The following is a 23,737-nucleotide window of genomic DNA, read 5'->3' on the forward strand; positions in this document are numbered from 1 at the left end:
TAGGTGACTTCTGTCTTTCACAACAGACAAGTGCTTCACAGATTCTCAGTATTTATTCACCTTCAGTAGCAGTATGTAATATTGCTTCCATTATCCATCACAACTCATTATAATACTGATTTTTTACATTTTTGCATTGTTTTCTCTGTAAATATTAAAATATGTGAATAATTTAGGCGTTGCATGTCAAGATCTTAATACTCAATTCACAGAATTAATTTCATACACAGCACATTTGTTATGTATCAGTTACGTTTAATGTTTTGTGCCTATGCATTGTGTTCTGATTTTGTTCTGAGACATTCTAAATAGTAATTAGAAATGAAAGCTCTAGCCAAATTGATAGGAAACGATTCCACAACCCTTACAAATAGTTAATTGCAATTGTGGGTGTAACCATTTGCCTTCCAAATTACACAATAAGTTAATTGTTAATTGTTGATCTTTAATGATTTCAAAATAAAATAAGCTGCTCTTTCTTATCTCAATGCACAGATTCAGTCATCTTCAGGTTTTTGGTATGTTGTGGGAAAATTCTGCTAAGAGGTGTGATGGGTTAATTTTGTAGAATAGGTTGTTGACTGGGTTTTGGAAAGAGGGAGGGTCTTTAGAAGAGCTCTTTAAGGTATTTTCTTTCCATTTGTTACTTTTAAAGAGGGCAAGATGTCAGTTGATGTAGGAGTGAGAACTGTGATTCTCACTGAAGAGTGGAAAGAATGCCAAAGCAGTCAGACTGAGTAGATCTCTCAAGGAACGATTTTGCAGAAGGATCTGGGTGTTTAGGTAGAGGAGGTGATTATTTTTATTCTGCCTGGCTTTAGTTTCACTTTTGTCTGCTTGCTCAGCCTGCTTTACTCAGACCTCCTGGCTCTGGGCCACTTCTACCAGGGCAATGCAACAGATAACACAGTAAAAATATTTTATTAAACTTATGAAAAACCTTCATACAGACCAAATGAATCCTACCTGAGCAGAGCAGTGACACTTCCTGTCCAGCACTACAGTTGACTGTCTGTGGAGAACTGCAGTTCATCAAGTGAGACTCGTCCCCAGAGCACTGAATACCTGTCAGACACACAGCACTGTCACTGTCCCATACAGAAAGAAATTATAGAATTGTAACACAGAGCACTGAATACCTGTCAGACACACAGCACTGTCACTGTCCCATATAGAGAGGAGTTATAGACTTGTACAACAGAGCACTGAATACCTGTCAGACACACAGCACTGTCACTGTCCCATACAGAGAGGAGTTATAGACTTGTACAACAGAGCACTGAATACCTGTCAGACACAGAGCACTTTCACTGTCCCATAGAGAGAGGAGTTATAGACTTGTACTACAGAGCACTGAATACCTGTCAGACACACAGCACTGTCGCCTGTCTCATACACAGAGGAGTTGGATATTTGCACTACAGATCCACAGCCCAGCTGTCTGCAGACCACAGAGGCCTCGCTGTAGCCCCAGGAGTGCTGGAGGAGTCTCCCCCAGGTCCTGTTGTAGTGAACCTCCACCCGGCCATCACAGTGATTCCCTCCTCCTGACAGCCGGACTCCACCCTCTAGAGCTGAGAGGGATGAATCTATAAAATGAATGATCATCACGTTTTATTGTCAGTCAACATCAGTACCATAAAACAGGCCCACAGAGATGGAGAATTTATTTTGTCCAGGTGAAAGGATAGAAAATTTGTTCATACCTGACTGATTGACCCTTTATCTTTTAGTAAAATTAACATGATACATCCATGTGTTCAACCTCAAGAAGCATTCTTTTAAAATAATCATTAACAGTTTTTCAACAAAATGTTTGGATATCATGTTTCCCTTATTGGGTGGCATTGGTTAACATCACTGCCTCATAGCACTAACAACCTGCATATTCTTTTTTCTGTTTCACACAGTCCAGAATCATTCTGCCAGGTTAATTAAATTCTGGGATAACTGGTCCAAGAATAGAAGTGTGTTTGTGTCTGTGTGTGCACTGCGATGGACTGATATCCCACCCAGGGTGTGTCCTGCCTTTCTCCTGTTGTTTGCTGGGATAGATCCCAGTTCCCCCGTGACACTGAATTGGATGAATGCCGTTAGGAAGTGGATGGATGGAATTTGAATTTTAAGGAGAATTTTTCATTAGAATCCAACAGATTAATGGAAGTGGAGCATCTGCAACGAGTCAAAATTGTGTTTACATTCTGCATGTAATGGCTGCATGCACACAGTTCATATTTTTTAAGTAGTTAACATCATTTAATTATCAAGTGTGTTGGTTCTCACCAGAGCAGATGACTCCTGCGTCCTGTCCATGAGAGCACCCTGCTCTCCCCCATGAAGAGACAGCGCAGTGTGAGAGACGGCTCTCATTGCCCCGGCACTCAAACACATCAGCCCTTACTGGTCCACTGCCCTGTCCAAACCAGGCCTGTCCTGGCACTGCTACTGCCTCCCCACAGCCCAGCTGTTGGCAGAGAGCCCTGGAGTCTCTCAGGTCCCAGTACTGGTCACACACAGTCCACCATTTACTGTCGTACTGCAGCTCCACTAGGCCAGAGCAGGAGTCTGAGCCATTCACCAGCCTGAACCCTGTGTATCCTGCACACAGTATAGGGGAGAGAGTAGCGTCACAGCACATTGAGCTTCCTGCAACTTCCAGCAATAACCCTCAACTCTGCCTTCAAGTATACAACCTAGTACCTCTGATCAATGGGGCTCTAGAGCTCTTCACTGATTAAACCCATAGTACTGACTCAGACAGAGTTATTGTACCAGTGACCAATGGGACTTGGGCAGCTCTTTACTGCTGTATGATGTCTGGAGCAGAACAGAACATGGCCAAGTTATATTTGTTATTTCATGTTTGAAGAAAAAAAATGGATGAGACACAGGGCTCCTGCTCCTGCTGTATTGACATTGAGTCAGGGGAGGGGCTGTAGACCAAAGAGTGCTGGGAAGGACAGGCTGCAGTGAGCAGGTGACTGGCGAGAGTTGAGGGTTGTCTCTCTCCTAAACTTCTGTTAATTTCATGTAGGAGCTACATTACAAAAATAAATTAAATCAATTATCCTGCTCTTACCAAAACACTTCAGTCCCGCGTGGGTGCAGTTCTGTGATTTTGTGGATGACTTTGGACAGGAGAAAATCTGAGATTCATTGCCCTGGCACTGGAGCTCCTCTGTCCAGACCTGTCCCTCCCCCTTCCCGATAGATAGATAGATAGATAGATAGATAGATAGATAGATAGATACTTTATTGATCCCGTGAGGTATCTATCTATCTATCTATCTATTTCGGGAAGGGGGAGGGACAGGTCTGGACAGAGGAGCTCCAGTGCCAGGGCAATGAATGAATGAGCTCCTTTCAGCAACTGTGAGGGGGGCCCACACTCCAGTTCTCGACAGACAACTTCTGCATCCTGCCAGTCAAAGTCAGAGTCACACACTGAGCCCCAGGTCTCTCCGTGCTGCACTTCCACTCTCCCAGAGCAGAGATTACTGCCTCCAACCAGCCTGACCCCTCGATGAGCTGGAATATCAGAACAATAACAGAGATCACTGTCACTGACTAGTGTGACACCTCAATGAGCAAGGGATATCAGAACAAAGAAACAGATCACTGTCCCTGACCAGTCTGACCCCTTACACACACTCTAGAAAAGACCAGGACTGTCACAGCCTGGCACTACTGGAGTAGGACTGTCTGACCTGGGCACTGAGAAACTCTAGACAGCACCAGGACTGTCACAGCCTGGCACTGCTGGAGCAGGACTTTCTGACCTGGGCACTGACAGGACCTCTGGACAAGACCAGAGTTGTGCTTCTTCTCAGATCACAGAGAAACACTCACTGTCATGGAGTTCAGCTCTATTTACACACACCTGGGTTTAGCACTCAGCTCCTGGCAACAATGCATTACAAGTAAATACAGGACCATCGGTGTCTTAAAGAAGCCTTTAAAGACTCTTTAGAAAGAGCTAATCTTTAAACTTTTTTTCCTCATCATGAGGAGTGAAGACGTAAGAGTTCCAGTCTTGAATTGTAAACCAGAAATCATTTAATTACCTGAATGAGCTTAGAGAGCTGCTCTTGTTCATTTCTATCTATAGACAATGCTGTGTTGAGACCTCATCTTGCAAATCAATTCTGGACACATCTGAAACAGACATGCAGTCACTCTGCCGTTGAGAATCTGCCTCTGGGCCAGCTGGAACTGCAGTCCAGGGCCGGCGCAACCCATAATTGGCCCGGGTGCAAGTAAATACAAAAGCCCACCCCCCTTCCCAGCTTCCTTCTCCTTCTGCCAGTGCACACAGAGCAAGAGAGCAGAATTCAGAATGATTTAAAATGGGCTAACAATAATTAGTAACTAGTTATTTAAAAGTGAAAAACATGGGTGTACCTTACAACTTCACTTGTCGCGCTTTCATCGCAGGAAACTTAGCAATGATATCACTGAAATCCACCTGCTTTGCGGTGCTGTTCTCTATAGATGGCAAAGCCAGAGCTGACAGTCTTTCCTGTGACATGGTGAACCTAAGATAAGTTTTGATCAATTTCAGCTTCCTAAACGAGTGTTCAGCACTGGCGAAGGCAACTGGAATTGTTAAAAACACTTGATATGCTTTGGAAATGCAGATTTCATATCTTTGTTGACCAAATACTGCAATACTTCAGACGGAGTGTTGACTTCATTGGGGAACAGATGAGACAGAAAGTTTAATTCAGTTGCCAAATCTCTGCCATGAATGTCTTCTTAAAACAATGCAAGACTGTTGCAGGCTTCAGTTGAATTATCTTCTGTATTTTTTATTTTAAACAAAATGCCAAAAAGATGTCTGAATTCGTTCAAGAAAGATAAACATTCTTCTCTCTCCCTGATGACAGTATCCAGAAAGCAATTGAAAAAGTTCACTTTAATCTTTTCCTCTCCTTTCAAAGGCTCATTCACTGATGTCTCACTGGGAAATTGTTTTCTGTGTCATGTACGATGCTCTGTGAAGATGGGCAAAATGTCAATTTTTCGGGTGAGATCCTTTCCCTTTTCAATGGCATCCTGGAATGCTGTTTGTCGATATATTGACAGCTGCTCTTTCACAGATGTGACAACATGAAGTGTGTCTCTCACGTTAAGTTTTGGTGATTGTAGGACTACATTGGCATGGTCAATTGTGCATAGTGCAGTGTTCCAAATTACCAAACTCGCTACAAAGTCAAATGTCTCGATTGTTTTAACAAGGCTTGTGACTTCAGACAGGGTTTCAGCATCACGTAATCTGCTCAGTAACATCAAGCATTGCATCTCTAAGCTCCGGTAGTTCCTCAAACACTGCTTTTGTGGCATCAGCATGCGTTCTTCACCTTGTTTCTGTCAGTGATTTCAAATTTAATCGTTGCAGATGGCTTTGGAGAATACCCCACTGCTTTGCTGACTTTGCAAACATTTTGTACAGCCAATTCAGTATTTTCAAAGTTCTTGGCTTCGATGGAGGATTCAGCAGCATGTTGTACACTCCTCTGTGTACACACCTCAAGTTTGCCCAATTATCGTAGCATTGCCCGCTATGATCTTCAATTTTAATGTCATATTTGTTTTGTCTTTCCAGCAACAATTCAGTGAGTGCTTCACCAGTTGTATTTTCCACCTCAACAAATTCAAGGAAACTCTCATGTACTTCTTTTTCATCTGTTGTGATATATCGTAATACTAGTGACAACTGCTCTTTATGTGAAATGTCTGGTGTACAGTCAAGCTGTCTGTATTTTCTGTCTAATTTTCTCTGAGACTGTGAGACTTTTTGTGTTTTCTTATTGTCTTTTCTGTTCCTTACAGACTTACATTTCTAGATCGTTTTCATGTTGCACACTAATGAACATAACTTAGCTAAATGTAAGCTTGTCTGTTGCTCAGTCTTGCAGGGATGCAGGTTGCGTTATCCAGTTCTACATATTCTGGAATAACCAATTGCAAATCATCCACACAGCCATGTTTTCCAATAGATCGTTGTGTTTTATTTTAAAATATACTACACTAATATTGCTATTGGATAACAGATTTGTTCATGGTTGTATCAGAACTCATGAAGGTGGGATTGAGGCACAGTGAGAGACAGGCTGGTGAGCTAGTCTACTGAGTACTGAATTATGAGGGTAATGGATAGTTTTTTTTTTGGAAATGGAGAGTAACTTTGATAACTATGATATATTTCAGAGATAATGTAAATAATATGGTTTAAAGTTGTGAATAAAACTGAGACTGCGACTAACACCATTGAAATAAACTGTTTGTACTGCAAATTGTGACAGATGCTCAAGACTCTCATAGATCATTGGCGCTCACAAAATCCATTCCCTAAACTTTGCACCACAGAAACTCTAATTTCCACAAAAGTCTCTCCCATAAAGGTTTCTCCCTTGGAAATATGAGCTTCCTGGTTTGAAATCATCACCAAACAGTTGTCCTTTAATAACTGGTCAGGTGACTGACAGTTTTCTGGGAACAATTGTTCAGTCCAGAACCTGAAACTCATCTCCTCACAAAATAGAAAAATAATACTTCTTGAAGACAATATCTTAGTGTGTTCTAGTTTAAGATGGTAGAAAAGAGGGAAACTGATTGATATATTCAATATCACAATTTGGACCTACTGGGAACAAAATGAATATAAACTATCCTACCAGAGCAGATCACACCAGCATCCTCATGATGGCCACAGTTTTCCACTCTCCACCCAGCTGATTTACAGTCGCTGAGTGCTGACTCCTGCCCAGTGCAGGAAACATCATCCAGCCAGGATGGTTCAGCTCCTGGTCCAAAGTGAGCTCTTCCTGGTGCTGATAGAGCAGAATCACAGCCCAGTTGTCTGCACACCACTACAGCGTCATCCAGATCCCAGTGATCATCACACACTGTCCCCCACTGTCCCTCATGATATATCTCCACTCTCCCCTCACACTGACTGGCACCATTCACCAGCCTCATATCAGCACTGCCTGCAGAGAGAAACAATATACATTTATACAATGTCATTTATAACGTAGAGACTTAAGAGGGCGATGTGGTGGCTCTGTGGCTAAAGATCTCCGCCTGTGGCTAGAAAGCTGCCAGTTCATATCCTGTGGCTGGTAGAGGAATCCTACTCTGTTGGGCCCCTGAGCAAGGCCCTTAACCCCAACTGCTCCAGGGGTGCTGTATAAACGGCTGACCCTGCGCACTCTCCCCAAGCTTCTCTCGCTGTCTGGGTGTCTTATGGAGAGCAAGCTGGGGTATATGAAAAGACAAATTCATAATACAAGAAATTGTATATGGCCAACAATCTTATAACTACATCTACAGGATATTTTATATTCACACATATTAGAATCACACCTGGTATTTGTATTTTTATTTTGTTTTTCCTGTTTGACTTGACTGTGTGATTGATACTGAAGAGTCTAGCAGCACATGGTTAGTTGTTGTGTAGTGAGTGCTGAATTGCTGATACCTCATCTGTTGTACAGTATGTGTGCCACAGACCTCTACATGTATTAACTACATGATAACTAGTCCTCTAGTCTGTATCAGGTAAGAGATTTAAGCACTGTTGAGTTACTAAGTATTGTATTTGAACATGAGAGTTAAGAAAGTACAATTTGGAAAAAAAAAACTTCTCATAATTGACAAGTACTTTACAGCTTGTGCTGAAATATATGTAAAGTGTACAGTATATTCTCATTCTCTTGTGAATATTTAACTACATTTGTTTTAATATGAAGTGTTCATTCACCTTTAGTTTGCAATATGACTATTTCTATTGCATATTACAAATTTTAAAACTATTTTTTTCATTCAGACATTTTTTGCTCTGGAAACTAAACATGTATATTTAAAAAAACATTTTCAGCTTTGAACTTTCAAGATCATGAAATACATGATTCACTGATTGAATTATTCATTATCATAATCATATTATATGCTGAACTGTACCACAATAACTCACTATGTTATTGCAATGTTGTCCTGAGAAACAGCTTAAAACTAATTATTTAAATATTTAGTTTTCTCTGTCCACAATTAACATCTTGCATTTGATTATATATTTAAAAAGCACAGCGCACAAGTTTTGAAAAAAAATATTCTTATTTAAACTTGGTTATATCAGAAAAATAATCTCTATCATTATTAATCAGAAAGCTAACCTGAAAACACAATTACTTTTGGTGTGTAATATCAGCCAAATGCAGTATACACATACATTTATACAGTGTTCTCAACCTGTTAAAAATAACAGCAACAGTAAGTCAACAGCATGTATAAGTTTTACTATCAAGTCATAGTTAAGGTATTCCATTTAATGTTTAAAGAGCAGGTTAAAACCTATGTGAAATTTTTCACATCAGGAGTAGCATAAGTTAAGTCATTTCTAATTTCCACAGATATAGCAAAAACGACGTGTTTAACCCAAGAATGCTCAATCACAGGGTGTTATACTTCATGTATGCAAAAGACAGTACATGTGCTCCTGTATATTTTTTTTCCAAAAAGAAGAGTGTGACAATATTTTTCTTATGTTAAAGTCAATGCTACTGTACACAAGACAATTTTATTAATTAATTGCTTACACTTTATATAGCTTATATAGCGCTTTTCTGGACACTCCACTCAAAGTGCTTTACAGGTAATGGGGACTCTCCTAGGCCTAATAGGCCTTATTGTGTATATAATCCAAGATATTAATATAGTAGGCAATCTTTTTTCAGAAATTATCTATCAAGTTTAAACAAAATACTGCCTCATATTGTGGCCAGCAGCCATATTACCCTGCAGCTCTAAAGTAGCTACCCACTGAAGCTAAGCAGGGTTGAGTCTAGTCAGTACCTGGATGGGAGATGTCCTGGGAAGCTTTAGTTGCTGCTAGAAGTGGTGTTAGTTGGACCAGCGAGGGCACCCACTCTGCAGTCTGTGTGGGTCCTAATGTCCTGGTATAGTGGCGGGGAAACTATATTGTAAAGGGTGCTGTCTTTTGGATAAGATGTTAAACCAAGGTCCTGACTCTCAGTGGTCATTTAAGATCCCCAGGCGTTTCTCGATAAAGGAGTTATCACGGTGTCTGGGCCAAATTTCCCCCCTCGGCCTTTACCATGGCCTCCAAATTGTCCCCTTGTATGAATTATTTACGATTGCAAATCCCTCCTCTTAAGGGCGATCCAGCCCTTCCTCGTTTGCCTCATTCCCCACACCTGTTCCTTGTTCCTACCCCGTTTCAGTTCACCTTTAAAAGCCAGGCGCTCACTTCACTCGAGGCTCTGCATCTGATTTCCACATCGTGGGACCTGGTTGCGCCTGGCTCCGTCGTGCTTTTAGTTTTCTGCTCCTGTTCCTGTTCCCTCCCGCCAGTCCTGACCCGGCACCTGTTTTTAATCCCTTGTTTTGATGGATTACCCGGAAAGAACTGAACATTACAGAATGCAGAGCCAACACCTGGACCCCACGGATGGCACCCTGGCAGTCCGGACTCCATCCTTTTTTTTCTGTTTAGAGCTTCGGAGCCGCCTGGAAAGGAGGGAGGTACTGTTATGATCGCAAACCCTCCTCTTAAGGGCGCTCCAGCCTTCCTCGTTTGCCTAATTTGCCTCATTCCCTGCACCTGTTCCTTGTTCCAGCCTCCTTCCTGTCTCCCTTTAAAAGCCAGATGCAGTCGCCAATCAAGGCTCTTGAAGAGATAAGAGAGATGCCCAGGAAATGGGATAATAATATCATTTTCTTGTTTTTGTATGTTTTTGCAAACTATGCAGTTTAGTGGCTTGACGTAGGCTTTGTGCTCAAATGTATATAAAGATGCTGCCTGTCCTTGGTCAGTAAGATAAGGACATGTATTTGGTAAGATGGCTGTAGGCCCAGAATATGAAAAGAACTAACTGTTGTCTAGTCTAGTAACTTAGATATAATTAATTGGCAGCTGTTGCTGTTTCATCATGTGTTTAGAATGTCATAGTAACTCTTTGTGTTTTAAGGTATAAAGGACCATCTTCAGCTACTTATTTTTTAAGTCTGGTGGTTGCAAGCCAGACTTCCATATGCATATGAATAAAGAGACTTCTGAGACCTGGCACCTGTTTTTAATTCCTTGTTTTTGATGGATTACCCAGCCATGGACTTTTGTGCTTTTTTGGATTCTCCCTTTGGATTTCTTCTGGATTGTTTGCCTTGGCCACACCTCCCCGGATCACCAGCACTGCATGGACATGCCCCGCTGTTTTCATCCCCATATTCCTGCATGATTTTTTCCCCAGTGTTTCCTCACTATTCTGGATTGTGTCGTCCGCATAAGGTCCGGAAAGAACTGTTCGTTACATGATTGGCTTGCACTGGCCCTGCGATGGACTGGCGCCCCATCCAGGGTGTACCCTGCCCTGTGCCCGTTGCTTGCTGGGTAGGCTCTGGCTTCCCATGACACCATATGCTATAAAGCGGTTTGGTAAATTACATAACATGGCTATCTCATATAATCACAATACTTTTCTCATTTGAAAGCAAAAATATTTTTTCTCTGTGATGCTACTAAGCTTCCATAATATTGTGTTTAAATGAGTATAACATAATTTATACAACTTAATTAAAAACAAATAGGTTACAGGCCATAAATTGAAGTGAGATTTTGATTAATTGTACATTGGTGGAGGTGAAAATTCTTATTAATGCAACAAATAAAATATTTTAAGACAATTCATTTTTTTCCCTTACTTATAGAACCAGAATTAAAATCAATTATGATTTTTATAGCATTATGATTTTAAGAAATACCCATTAAGCTGATTTTTAAATTAGAAAAAAAACATGCAACCTAAAATTCTTCTGGTCACTACAATGGACAGTGGTTTAAATGACTATATGACAGTAGGCTGGGACTGTTCCTGTATTTTTCTGGGGGGAGCTCCTTATTCCAACTCTTGGGACTTGTGTTCCTGTGTTTCAGGAAGCTGTGGTCACTACAGTGGCCAGTGGCTGTAATGAATGTAGAACTTCAGATGGCTGGGACTTGTGGTCCTGCATTCCATGATATTGTGGTTCCTATACTGGACAGTGACTGTACTAACTCCTGGAACTTGTGTTTCTGTGTTATTGGGACCTGTGATCATTGCAATAGACAGTGGCTATAATGAGTATGTGACGTCAGAGGGCTGGAATTTGTGTTTCTGTGTGTCTGGGTTCTGTGGTCACTACAGTGGTCAATGGCTATAATGACTATAACTTCAGAGGACTGGGATTTTTGTTCCTGGGCGTCTGAGTCCTGTGGTCACTACAATGATCAGTGATTCAAATGACTCCAGGCCTTCAGACAGCTCACTAAAGTGGTCATTATAATTACTATGTTTCTGTGTTTCTGGGAACTGTGGTCACTAGAGTGGTCAGTTGCTCTACTGCCAGTGTTCCTGGGTATCTATGAGTTGTGGTTACTACAGTGCTGAGTGGCTGACAAGGCTTCACATGTTGTGCTGAAATGTTTTTGAGGTGTATATTCTCATTCTCTGTGTGCACAATGTATCTCTAGCCCTTACCTGTCAACATGATTGACTGATTAAATTATACTAAAGAACAACATTTTTCAAAATTACCAGATGGGTATACTGACACCAACTGTGCTATTGTGATGGTGTCCTGAGATACTGCTCAAAAATAAAAAATCGAGTCCTGTGGTTATGAATCTCTAAGTAATTGCCTGTTTAATTTCTCAAGATTTAATTTGTATGATATTATGTAATTAAAAATTGTATTTGTATTACCCATATTATACCCTTGTTTTTAATAATTTAAGGATTTTAATGTACACGGAACAAATAAAAAAGCATTCTAATTAAAACTTCAAAATATACAAAATAACCCCTGTCATTATGTAACTAATATTAAAACAAAAATTAAATTATTTAGCTGTTAAATATCATTCAAACCTTGTATAAGCATAAGCCAGAACATCCAGAAAAGGTTTAATTGTTTGCAACAATGTCCTGTAGCTGTTAAATTATTGCTGTTACACCTCAGTTTCTGATAAGACCCCAGTTAATAAGAATACACCTACAATACTAATGATTTTCACAGCTGATGTTAAATTCTGTATTATATAACTTATAAAGCAATAAAGAATGTAACCTTCATCAGACACATCATACTTTTGCTACAACCAAACCAGATAATACTAATATCAATTTTATTTTAACACTTTGAAAAGAGCCAATTGTCCCATGACTTCAGTGTTTTATATTTTCAAAACATAATTGCATGTCTTTAAAGTGAAGAATTCACACTAATAATGTCCTATCATAATGGAACCTATTCTTATAACACCCACAGGAAATATTTGTTTTCACAGCAACTGAATATCAAACAGCTTAACGATAGAAACCTGGGCTGTCTGAATACACATAATGACAGCATTAATACTTAAGAGATTAAAACACATTTACCTCCAATCTATAATAATAAAATATCAGTCTTAATAATACTCCAGTCCTCAATAACACGCTGATCTCTATTAATAAATGAATCTGTAAAATAAAATACCAGTGTCTCATAATACTCCAGTATTTAATAACACACTTATCAGTATTAATACTCCAGTCTTTAATAACATTTGTATCTCTATTAATAAACAGTCTGTAAACATAAAATATCAGTGTATCTATTATACTGCAGTATTTAAAAACACACTGATCTCCATTAATGCTCCTGTATGTATTAATAAAATATCAGTGTCTCAATACTACTCCAGCTATCTCTGTTAATGAACTTGATCTTGAACTTTATTGCCATATGTAGCCGGTACATGTACTGGTACAATGGAATTCTTACTTACAGAATGTCTCTCGATTGTTAAAAAAGACTTGTGTTAATGGACAAGTCTATAATAATACCACACAGAGGAGTCAGAATTAAACACAATAAAACAACCCAGGGTAAATATTTCTGAATTACCCTGTATGATATAATATTATTATAAAAGCATTTTTATTGCTAATTCTTCTTCTTTTTTAATATAAATGAAGAATTTCTCACGTGGTCCAGCATATCACTGAAATAACAGTAATAATAACAGTAACAGGTAAGTTAAATAACTTCTTAAAGGTTTTATACAATAAATATTTTTTTTTACAAATTAATCAATAGAGGGTGATACAGACCAACCTCTGCTGTACAGAGTAACATGTTACTAACAAAACTCCAGTCCTGACCCAGCCTGACACAAACCTAGTTCCCAACCCTGTTCTCAGAGTGTGAAATAGTGTATTACTAACATGTTAATATGGAGTTAACTGACACTTACATTGTACTGGAGACATGAGTGATTGAAGTGAAACTGTTCTGGGAAATCAGAGTTGAATTAGTAGCATCAAATGTGTAATTTTAATACTATAGACAGTTATTTATTTCCAAACTTTCAAACTCAGAAAAAAAAGATTTAGAGAATGTTTGATAAATTCCCACAAAGCTTCTTGAAAAATAAAATCTCTGAATACAAGAGATTACTTTTTGCTCCTTTTCAATCTAAAACTATAACATTATAAAATTACACATTGATGAAGGTGAAATTATTATTGATACTTGTGATTTAAAAAATAAAATTATTGTAGGCAAATATTTTTCTTTAGTTGTAGAATCAGAAAAAATATATAATTCCAATTAGTTTATATTTATAATTCAGCAATATTTTAATTAAATCCCATAAAGCTGTAATTAAAAAAACAAAGATCTAAACCTTAAATCTATTTACACAACTAATTATATTTCACAGACCAAGACAAAAACAGTTATGGTAATGTTTGAGAAGTACCCACAAAGCTGAAATTAAAATCAACTTTAAACATTTTTCAACCGATTTCTTGCTGCTTTTCCATCTGAAACTTTAATTTCAGTTGTTGTCTGTCTATCCAGACAAGAGAAGACTGGACACTTACTGACTGAGCTGTGCAGCACCAGGACAGTGAGAGAGAAGATGAACAGGCAGCTTTCCATTGTCATCAGGACAGAGCGCAGCTGAGACCCCTGTCTTCACCCCTGAGCCCACAGGGCAATTGAACTGCTGCTCCGCACCCCGGACCCCCCAGTAACAACACAGCCCCCCACCCCGCCAATCACACACAGCACTGCCTTTTCAGACTGACAGCAGGAACCTCTCACACAGGCGGGACGGCCAATCAGACAGGGCCCTTTCAGTCTTCTCCATATATATGAGAGCCACATCACTGTTTCCTCTCCCTGTAGACACTCCCAACAGGGAGGAAACACACAGACACAGACAGCAGAGCTGCAGGTGCTACAGGGGCAGGAAGAGATCAGATTTTAACACTAAAAAATCTCTGCAGTTGCAGACAAGTATTATAATTGTAAATCAGTATCGATAATCAATTATGTATATATGGTCCTGTAGTTCAGGTGGGTAGCTGCGTCACCATGCGTAGTCTGCTAAGGAACTAGTAATAAGTTTATTCCATGCTGAAAAGAGAAGAGAGAAAACACAACGTTTTGGCCGTGGAGCTTTCTTCAGGTGTGCTATGAACACCTTCTCCACACCTGAAGAAGGCTTCACAGCCGAAACATTGTGTTTTCTCTCTTCTCTTTTCAGCATGGAGTAAACCTATTACTATGGTCCTGTGTCTTGCTGTCTGTGTTCCCTTGTTTCTTGGTACTGTGGTCACTATAGTGGACAGTGGCTGTAATGAATGTGTTCCTGTAACCTGTGGGCACTGCAGTGGACAGTAGATATACTGATAGTGTCCCTGTGTTTTTTGGGAGCTGGGAGTACTGCAATGGACGGTTTTAATTCTGGTTTTCTGTGTTATGTTCACTACAGTGGACAATGCCTGTAATGACGTTGTTTCTGAGATTCTGACACCTATAGTCACTATGGTCACTGCAGTGGACAATGGTTTTAGTAGCTGTGTGACTGGTGTCCTGAATATGGTCCTGTGTGTCCTGCTGTCTCTGTTAGGCAGTGTCCAATGACTGGTGTCCTGCAGTGAGACTTCTGGTCCTGGTCAAGGACAGTGTGAGGAGAGTCTGTTCTCAAGGTGGCAGTGAGGTCACTCAGGTCAGCACAGAAATACAGGGACAAGGTGGACTGAATAAGAACTGGCTGTCCTGTGGCTGTGAACAGAGCCCAATAATTTAAATAAAAAAGAAAGAAAAGCCCAACAGTGATTGTCACCTCTGTACTGAGCTTGGTGGACAGCAGCTCTTCCAGTTGACTCCCTCAGACCCTGAGTCTGTCCCTGTGCAGCTCCAGTCCACACAGATGTTCCAGCCCCTCCAGCTGTGGCCCCAGTGTCTCTCTGAGTGGAGCTGACTGTGAGACTGAGACTCTCTAACAGCACAGTAGAGCTAAACTAACACTGATACCCTGATATACCGGCAGGCTGATCAGAGTGAGGACACAACTCACCTTGTCCTTATTAGTAGTAGTGGTAGTAGCAGTAGTGTCAGTGGCAGCAGTATTAGTAGCAGTAAGAATTCTACTTGCAGCAGTAATAATAGTAGTGTCACGATCGCAACTCCTCCTCTTAAGGGCGCTCCAGCCCTTCCTTGTTAGTTTCATTTCCCTCACCTGTTCCCTGTTCCAGCCCCTTTTCAGTTCCCCCTTAAAAGCCAGACGCTGATGCTAATCCGGGCTCTGCGTTGGTTCCTGCATCATCCGAGCCCGGGACCTGGATGCGCCTGACCCTGCTAAGGTTTTAGTTTCTGTTCCTGTTCCCGTTTCCCCTGCCGGTCCCGATCCTGTTCTGTTTTTTTAATGGTCTGTCTCGGATGGATCGCCTGGCCTTGGACTTTACCCTGTTTTTGGATTTCCCTTTTGGCTCTTCACTGGATTGTTTGCCTCGGCCACACCTCCCCCGACCACCAGCACTCCATGGACATGCCCCCCTGTTTTCATTCCCGTATCCTGCATGCCTTTTTCCCCTGTGTTTTCTTCACTTTACCCCGGATTGTGTCACCTGCATAGGGTCCGGAAAGAACACTTTCATGACAAGTACAAGCTTTAGTAACATTAGTAATTGCAGTAGGAGTAACAGTAAAATCTTATCAGTTGCTGTTGTATCAGTGGCAGCAGTAGTAGTAGCAGTAGTAATAGTAGAAGCATTAGCAGTAGTAACAGTAGTAGTATTAGTAGTTATGCTGTATTTAAACTCTATCAAATCAAATCAAATCAAAGTTTATTTATCAAATGCACAACAATACAGCGTGCAGCAGTAGTTGCTGGCAATGAAGTGTCTTTTCCGCGAGCTCACAAAAATCACAAAAATCACAAAATTGAGGTTATGAAAATAAGGTTACATAATAATAGATGTAATAAAAATGTAATAAAACTCAATATGGGTAGAGCTAGAGCTGAGTATGTGTCCATGGTGTATGCAATATATACAAGTAGTGCGGTTATGCTGAATACAGTGAAAACTGTGTGTCCATGTAGCCATTACAGGTGATTTGCTGAAGGAGCTGCAGGTTGGCTATTTAGCAGTCTTATTGTCTGGAGGTAGAAGCTGTTCTGTAGTCTGTTGGACTTTGACCGAATGCTTCGGTACCGTTTACCGGACGGTAGGAGAGAAAACAGTTTGTGACTGGGATGACTGGGGTCCTTGAGAATGGACCTGGCCTTCTTCAGACATCTAGCTGAGTAGATATCCTGGATGTTTGGTAGCTCACAGCCGGTAATGAGCTGCACTGACTTCACCACCCTCTGCAGTACTTTGCGATCCCGGGTGTTGCAGTTCCCATACCAGGCAGTGATGCAACCAGTCAGGATGCTCTCAATAGTGCACCTGTGGAAGTTGGCCTGGATATGTGATGGCATGCCAAACCTCTTTAGCCTGCCCTGCCAATTCAACAATATAGCAGAGCTGTGTTGCAGCTTCACTATAATAACTGCAGAAGCAGGAACAGAAGAGCAGGAATCAGTTTTAAAGTAAAAAAACAACAACATGAAAACATCAGTACTTGTTAATACACCCAGGCTGAAAAGTGAGAACACAGCTCACCTCCTCATTATTAGTAGTAGCAGAAGTGTCAGTGGCAGCAGTAGTAGCAGTAACAGTAGTACTTGCAGCAGTAGTAACAGTAGTACTAGTAGCTTTAGTAGTAGCAGTAGGAGTAGCAGTAAAATATTATTAGTTGCAGTTCTATCAGTGGCATCTGTAGTAGTAGCTGTCATAGTTGTAGTAGCAGTAGTAACTGTTGTCATAGTAGAGTATTAGCAGTAGTAGGAGTAATAGCAGGAGTAGTATTTGTTGCAGCTTCACCATAATAACTGCAGGAGCAGAAGAGCAGGAGTCAGTTTCAGAGTATACAAAAATGACAAAATGATGAATTAGAAACAATCAGTCCTTGTTAATACAGCCGAACAGCTGTGATTCAAGGCAACATCCCTGTTAGGTCAGGATGAAAAAAATGTCATATAATGACATGACAACAGAAGGACATATTATCTTCAATAAAACTGCACTTTCTCTTCGCTTCATGTCTTTATGTCTTTAGGAAATGAGCCTGTTTCGTCAGAGCTTTACTGGAGCTAAGGTCAGACTCTGCAGTGAGTTTGTGGTTTTACTGCTCTGAACTCTTATAGGACAGGAAGCCAGGCTGTACTGTGAGGCTGTGGGTGTCAGTGTGATGAGACAGCTGAAAACTGAGCTGTACAGGGAGACACACAGGAGAGCCCAGTGTTCAAAGAGCTCTGGTGCTGTACAGGGAGACACAAGGGGGATCATGGTGTTCGGAGCTCTAGTGCTGAACAGAGTGACACACAGAGATCCCAGTGTTCAGGGCTGAACAGGGTGACAGGTCCTCTCCCCACACAGCTCTCTGAGGGTGTCTCTCAGGGCTGAACAGGAGGGGCTGTTCCTGTCAGAATGGAGGCTGACTCTCAGAGCTCCAGTGTCAGTATGAGGAGAAGCTCTCAGACCTAACTACTGCCAGAGCCTCTGAGCCTGAGTGGCCATCAGCCCTGAGCTCCTCAGCAGCTGAGAAAAGCCTCCTGTATCCTGTGGTCACAGTGTGGTTGAACACCTGCACTGTCTTCCTGCTCCTTCTCCTCTCTCTCCCCCTTCCTGTCTCTCTCGCTGTGTGTGCTCTTATCTGTCTAACTCTCTCTCCACTTCTCTCACTCTGACAGTCTGTGTAGAGTATCTGAAGGGGATGGAACATCACTTGGCAAAGGAAAAAAAATTTCAGATGCAGAATAAAAAAAACCCTTCTCTGTCAGCTTCACAGCTCAGACTCACACACAGAGCTCTGGGACCCTCAGTACTTTCCAAACTCCTACCTCCTGAACAGACAGAAGCTCATCTCCATCCTTCTCTTTATCTGAAAATCCAGAACCAGAAGATATTCGGACAATCAGTGCTGCTACATGAATAATATCAGACAGAACAGCCTGGACTCAGGTCACATCTCCCCCTTTTCTCCTTCCTCACAGCCTCTTAGAGACAGAGCAGAGCTCCTGGTTCTCCTCTCTGTGAACTGGGTCACTGATCTGGCAGCTGTGGGCTCTGTTCCAGGTCAGAAGCAAGAAGTTTCTTTTAACCCTTTCTGGGACCCTCCAGCCCTTCAGTAGTACTGTCCTGATTCATTGTCTTTACTGTAAGTCAGCCTCCAAACCTCTGTCAGAAGTGTTTGACAGACAATTGAGCAATATATGATTATCTCTTATTATTATTTTTACTTATTTAATGAACAGCAGTATTGCCACTCTTATCAGTGTATTATGATCATCAGCAGCAGACCGATGGGCGTATCTACAATAGTGACCAGTTAACCAGTCTGTAGCTCTGAGCAGTGGGACTCAGATCACACAGAAGACCTGTCTGTGTGTGATTCCACACCAGCCCTGGAATTCAGCGTCTCCCACACGTCTCTCACGGAGAGTCTTATAAATATACAGTTAAAGAGAGTCTGATAACAGTTACACAGTTAATTCAATCATCAAACCGCATGAGGAACTGAGAGCTCGAATGGAAATAAAACCAGGAGATGCCCTTGAACTTCCAGGATCAGGAGTCTGATCCTCCTGGCTTCTATTCTGTGGAGATTCATGTAAAACGCTTAAAAGCGCTTATTACACAGACTTGTGGTCTTTCTCTTCTGCTCTACGGGATTACGCTATACAACGCAATAGTCTGTAAAGTAAATCTTTTTTTTTCCTGCTTAATGAATTTCATTTCTCGGTTTGCCGTTCTTCTTCTCCAGCTGTTATGAATCGCCTCTCCTCACAGCCTGGTAAGTTTTATTATTGCAGATATTATATTTGTAAGAAAAGCTCCCCGGGCTCCGGACTGGAGTCTCCTCCAGCGGAGACGCGATCTACTCCATCAGAAAGAGCGATGTGACGTCACAGACACCAGCCAGAGCGCCGGGATCAGAGAGCGAGACCGCGGGAGGCACGCTGAGCGCTCAGAGGAGAGATATTGATCACTTATCTATCGACAATCAATTAATTCAACTGAAGAGCCGTAGAAAAAAACTATTAACTTCACTGATTGGCGAGTACTGATTCTTTTCCCATTTTGTCCCTGTTTTAAATATCTAGAAAACAGTCAATACTGCCTATATCGATCAATTACCATAGTGCCTTTAGTGTTAATAATGTTCAATCCGAAATTAAAGAATTGTTATTCAAATGATTGTTTAGGAATTGTATGCTAGAGCTTAAAAATTATATTCCATGTTGATAAATTTGTGTAGGTAACATTTTAGATACATTTTTCCACTGTTTACAAATCATCAGTATGGTAACCACGGCAACAGGCGCCACGTCACTGTTCACGGCTTGTGTCTCGCCTTCATCACAAAGAGCGGTGTGACGTCACAGACAGCTACTAATACTAATATTAGTGTCTTCATGTTAATATTAGTGTGAGTACAATCGGTAGTTTTAATATTAATGCTAGTGTTCATGTGAGTATTGATGATGATAGTGCTACTGATTGTTTTAATGCTAGTATTCCTGTAAATATTAGTGATAAATATAGATAAGGTTAGATTCAGCATGCCTTCTGTCTTTGCTTGTCAGGATGGCTGTATGGTCTAAGTTATGAGACTCAAGAACTAACATCTTTCATCTTGGTTGGGTGTTCTGGTCTCTGAATGGAAGCGTGGGTTCAAATCCCACTTCTAACAGCTTTTTTTCTTTTTTGTGCATTGTTCCTGTCTTGTGGTGCTCGCTGAAAATGACAATAGGAGGAAACAAAGAAACCGCTTATCAAGAACATGATGGGGAGGAAAATGCTTCATCAACACTTAAATGTGATTAGCAGAAAGGAACATTTAAATGGGCTCCGATTTCTACATTAAGAACTTTTTGAGCTGTCTGTAAGTGAAGAAAGATTTCCGGTAAGGTATACATTCAAAAGTCAAAGACCAAAATATAAAAGCAGCAGAAAAAAGCAGCAACACTGCGATTTGTGAGTGTTCTGCACTGTTAAAACCTGAGAGTTTTCATGCTTCTTGGATTTCTTAGCCCAAGAAGTGATTCCTGTTTCATTTTCTATTCACCAGCTCAATTTACATTATGCCCCTGAAACCTCAAAATCGAATAACAAACGCTAATCAAAGTTGCACAAGGGCTACACTACTTTGCCCCGTCTAAATGCCATTATGTGAAATTAAGAAACAGCAGTATTTTGTCAAAGTGTTGTCTTCAAACAGTAAATGCTCAGGTGTTTATACTTACTCGTGAGCAGATCACACTCAATTTAGAAAAGCCTTTGCTTGCCCCTTTCTTTCACAGCGATATTTCCAGGCCCCAAAGCAGTAAGAAAGCTGAATTACACAAAGCTCATAAGACATTGGGTTGTCACTGTACACTGTCACGTTCCTGCTTGCACTTTGCCCTTGAATCCACAATTCTGAACTTAAGGGTCACCAGCTCTACCGACTGTGCCTCGCTTGCTCCTTTATTACAAAAGTAATATTATTAGTGTTGGTTGAACATGGTATCATAGGCTGACAGCTGGAAGTGACAGTGCCATTATCAGATATCGCAGCCACATATTGGTTTGGGAGCAGGAGTAAAGATCACCAAAAAAGAAGATCATGATTTCGAACCCTGTCTGTGCCATTTTCATTCATCAATATGTTTCTCTATCTAGGTCTTCATATAACTTGGCAAGCTTTAGGAATTTCTCAGGAAAAAAGTTGTTTCAGAAAGCAAATGAATACCTGCATTAAACTAAATCAAGCTTTATGTCATTGTCCAAAATCATACATTCTGCACAACAAGCTAGGAAGAATGCCACTGCTAGGATTCGGACCCAGGATCTCCTGTTTACTAAACAGGCACTTTAGCCAACTAAGCTATGGCACCGCTCAGAGACATCTGTGCTCAATGCATACTGAACATGCTCCAAGAGCAAGTTGCCTCCTTTACATGCAATGGCAGCTCCGACACTAAGTGAAACGAAGAGAAATGGCTTTTATCTGGCACTTTTTATGTCCAATGCGCTTGACATCTCCCAAGGGCAACACAGTTCTTTTGCGACACTGTTTTTTTTTCTTTCTGTATTCTTTGATTTAAAAAACAAGATCTTGTTAGGAAAAAATGTATTTTCTCATGGAGAAAACGTGCACCTGGAAATGTTGTGTTTAGAAGAAGTGATTTAACATGATACGTGACCTAATTTACTGGAGCAAATGCTCACCCAGCAAAGTCTGCTTTACTATCTAAAGAGAGAAGTAGAGCCTGGAGGACGTGATAATTTCACGGTGTTGTGGAAGAAAACAGTTTTTCTTTGAATTCGAAATCAATCGGAATTTCAGTGCAACACATAAACCCTGTTTCTGTTTTAAATAGATTATATTTTAAAACTAATAAAAATGTAGAAAACACGTCTCTCACATTTTAGATGAGGCGGTGTATTAATAGTAGCAGTGCAGAGCTCACTATGGGGCAATTCAGGTATGTGATGGGCCAGTGGTTTAAAGGATAACACATCTGATTTTGGATCATAAGATTGTAGGTTTGACTTCTAAAGTCAGAAATGATGTTTCGCAGATGTACAGCGTGCCTTTTCTCTTGTCGTTTTCAAGAGTAATCGCTGCACGAACTCCTCACTGCGTGTCCTATACTGTAATGTTACTTCGTTTCGATTTGTTTGTGTGGTGTAGAGATAGAACTGGTGGTTGATGGTACAGATTGAAGCAGGTGGATGCTGCACGTGGGTGGTGGTGGAGGGGAGTCCCCATTACCTGTAGAGGGCTTTGAGTGGAGTGTCCAGAAAAGCACTATATAATTGGAAGCATTTCTCATTATTAGAACTCAAATGCCCCATGAGAAATCCATTTCCAGCAAAGCAGAACCTGAAAGGCTAACAGCTCACCCTGACGTGACTTGAACACACAACCTTTTGATGTGGAGTCAGACACACTACCGTTGTGCTACGAAGTCACATACTACACCATCTTTCAATTCCCCAAAGGAGAAAAATCAGCGGCCCTGGAGCTGAAGATTTTTTTTTTAATTCTCTACTGTCAGGAGCGCTGCTCTTCTGAAGAGAGTCTCTTCTTCCCAGACCACAGATTGTTCTTCCTGCCCGGCTCTCACACAAAGCGCAGATGCACCATCACCACTGTTGTCTTCACTACATCTACAGATCCAACCCCTACACTCCCGATATTCCTGGACAGGATATTTACCATCACCTCGTAAACTTAACAACTTGACCTCTCCCAACAGGAGCGCAATTAACAGAAGATCCATCTCCATTTAAAAAACATGGATCACTGGTTACCTGTCCAGACAGAAACACATGCTGCTCTAGATGAAGCTCAAACTCACGACTTTGTCATGTCTTCACTGAGCACTATGTTATAATTACCAAGCACTGACTGATTGCGCCACTGGAACTGCAGGAGTACTGTAGCTCCACTGATTATGTTATTTTACATGGCATGAACCGGAAAGAAGATTGAAGGTAAAGAAGTTACGGTGGTGTTCATGATAACAGATCCAGGGACACAGATTGTTCTTTTCAAATTAATGAAAGTAGGAGGAAATTCACCAAGTTGATCATTTTCAATATTTGGGATATGCCATAGTTTCATGCATACATGGCGAGGAGATGTGAAATGTGTGTGGTATAAAAATCTGGTTTGTAAATAGGGGAGCTGTGCTCAGATCTCTTCCAACCCCTCGAACGAACCTTGGACAATACCTTGTGGTGCAACGGTAGCATGTCTGACTCAACATCAGGAAGTTCAGTGCTCACATCAGAGTTGATTAATACCGATCAGGTTCTGCTGCTGCTGGACCTGCATCCCTCACCGTCCCTCCAATTCTGCAAGTCTGCTGACTTTGTATGTCCATCCCTTCTCATCAAAACTCATATTTTCACAGGGTACCCTTTAGTAATCACTGTACAGAATGAAAAAAATCCAGCAGATCTCACCTGCTGTTGGTTGTTTTCCTTTAAAAAAATTAATCTCCGGAAACTCACCGAATGTATCAATTTCACTGAGACCGAGAAGTGTAAAGCTGTACTTGAGTCTTTGTGGCTCAGCTTTTAAATGAAAGCCTGGTGGTTTGAGCCCTCCCATGGATACTGCGAGCCTTTTAACACACCCTCCTCACTTCATTTCTCCAAGACCGGTCCTGTACCACAATCAAATACAGAGTTCGCAGGGGGCTGTAGGCTCAAAAAATTTGCTCACTGTGTATATAATGAAGAAGCAGATTTTAGTTTTTCATCTGCATGTTGCAGAGGGTAACGTAACTCGAACCAAC

General features: G+C 41.0%; 1 protein-coding gene across 1 annotated transcript; it reads right to left on the minus strand.

Annotated features, from left to right (window-relative positions):
* Positions 1–1,418: 1,418 nt before the first annotated feature.
* LOC148812150 (scavenger receptor cysteine-rich domain-containing protein DMBT1-like) lies at positions 1,419–23,271 on the minus strand. The gene is made up of 6 exons (XM_088908679.1): positions 23,241–23,271; positions 6,678–6,992; positions 3,371–3,519; positions 3,080–3,215; positions 2,402–2,598; positions 1,419–1,568 (listed from the first exon to the last, which is right to left on the minus strand). Exons 1-6 carry the CDS (start codon positions 23,269–23,271, stop codon positions 1,419–1,421), a joined length of 978 nt encoding a protein of 325 aa, XP_088764805.1.
* Positions 23,272–23,737: the final 466 nt, after the last annotated feature.

This window comes from Atractosteus spatula (assembly GCF_055471065.1).
Source record: "Atractosteus spatula isolate fAtrSpa1 chromosome 10 unlocalized genomic scaffold, fAtrSpa1.hap1 SUPER_10_unloc_5, whole genome shotgun sequence".
Lineage (NCBI taxonomy): Eukaryota > Metazoa > Chordata > Actinopteri > Semionotiformes > Lepisosteidae > Atractosteus > Atractosteus spatula.

What these genes read in the sequence shown, in the direction of transcription:
- LOC148812150 (XM_088908679.1), bottom strand. Translation starts at nt 23,271, where the DNA reads ATGCAGGTCCAGCAGCAGCAGAACCTGATCG. An exon ending in AGTGTGGGCCCCCCTCACAG is followed by an intron (nt 3,216 to 3,370) that starts TTGCTGAAAGGA and finishes CTATCTATCTAT; the next exon opens with CTATCTATCGGGAAGGGGGA. An exon ending in CGCGGGACTGAAGTGTTTTG is followed by an intron (nt 2,599 to 3,079) that starts GTAAGAGCAGGA and finishes TACTGTGTGCAG; the next exon opens with GATACACAGGGTTCAGGCTG.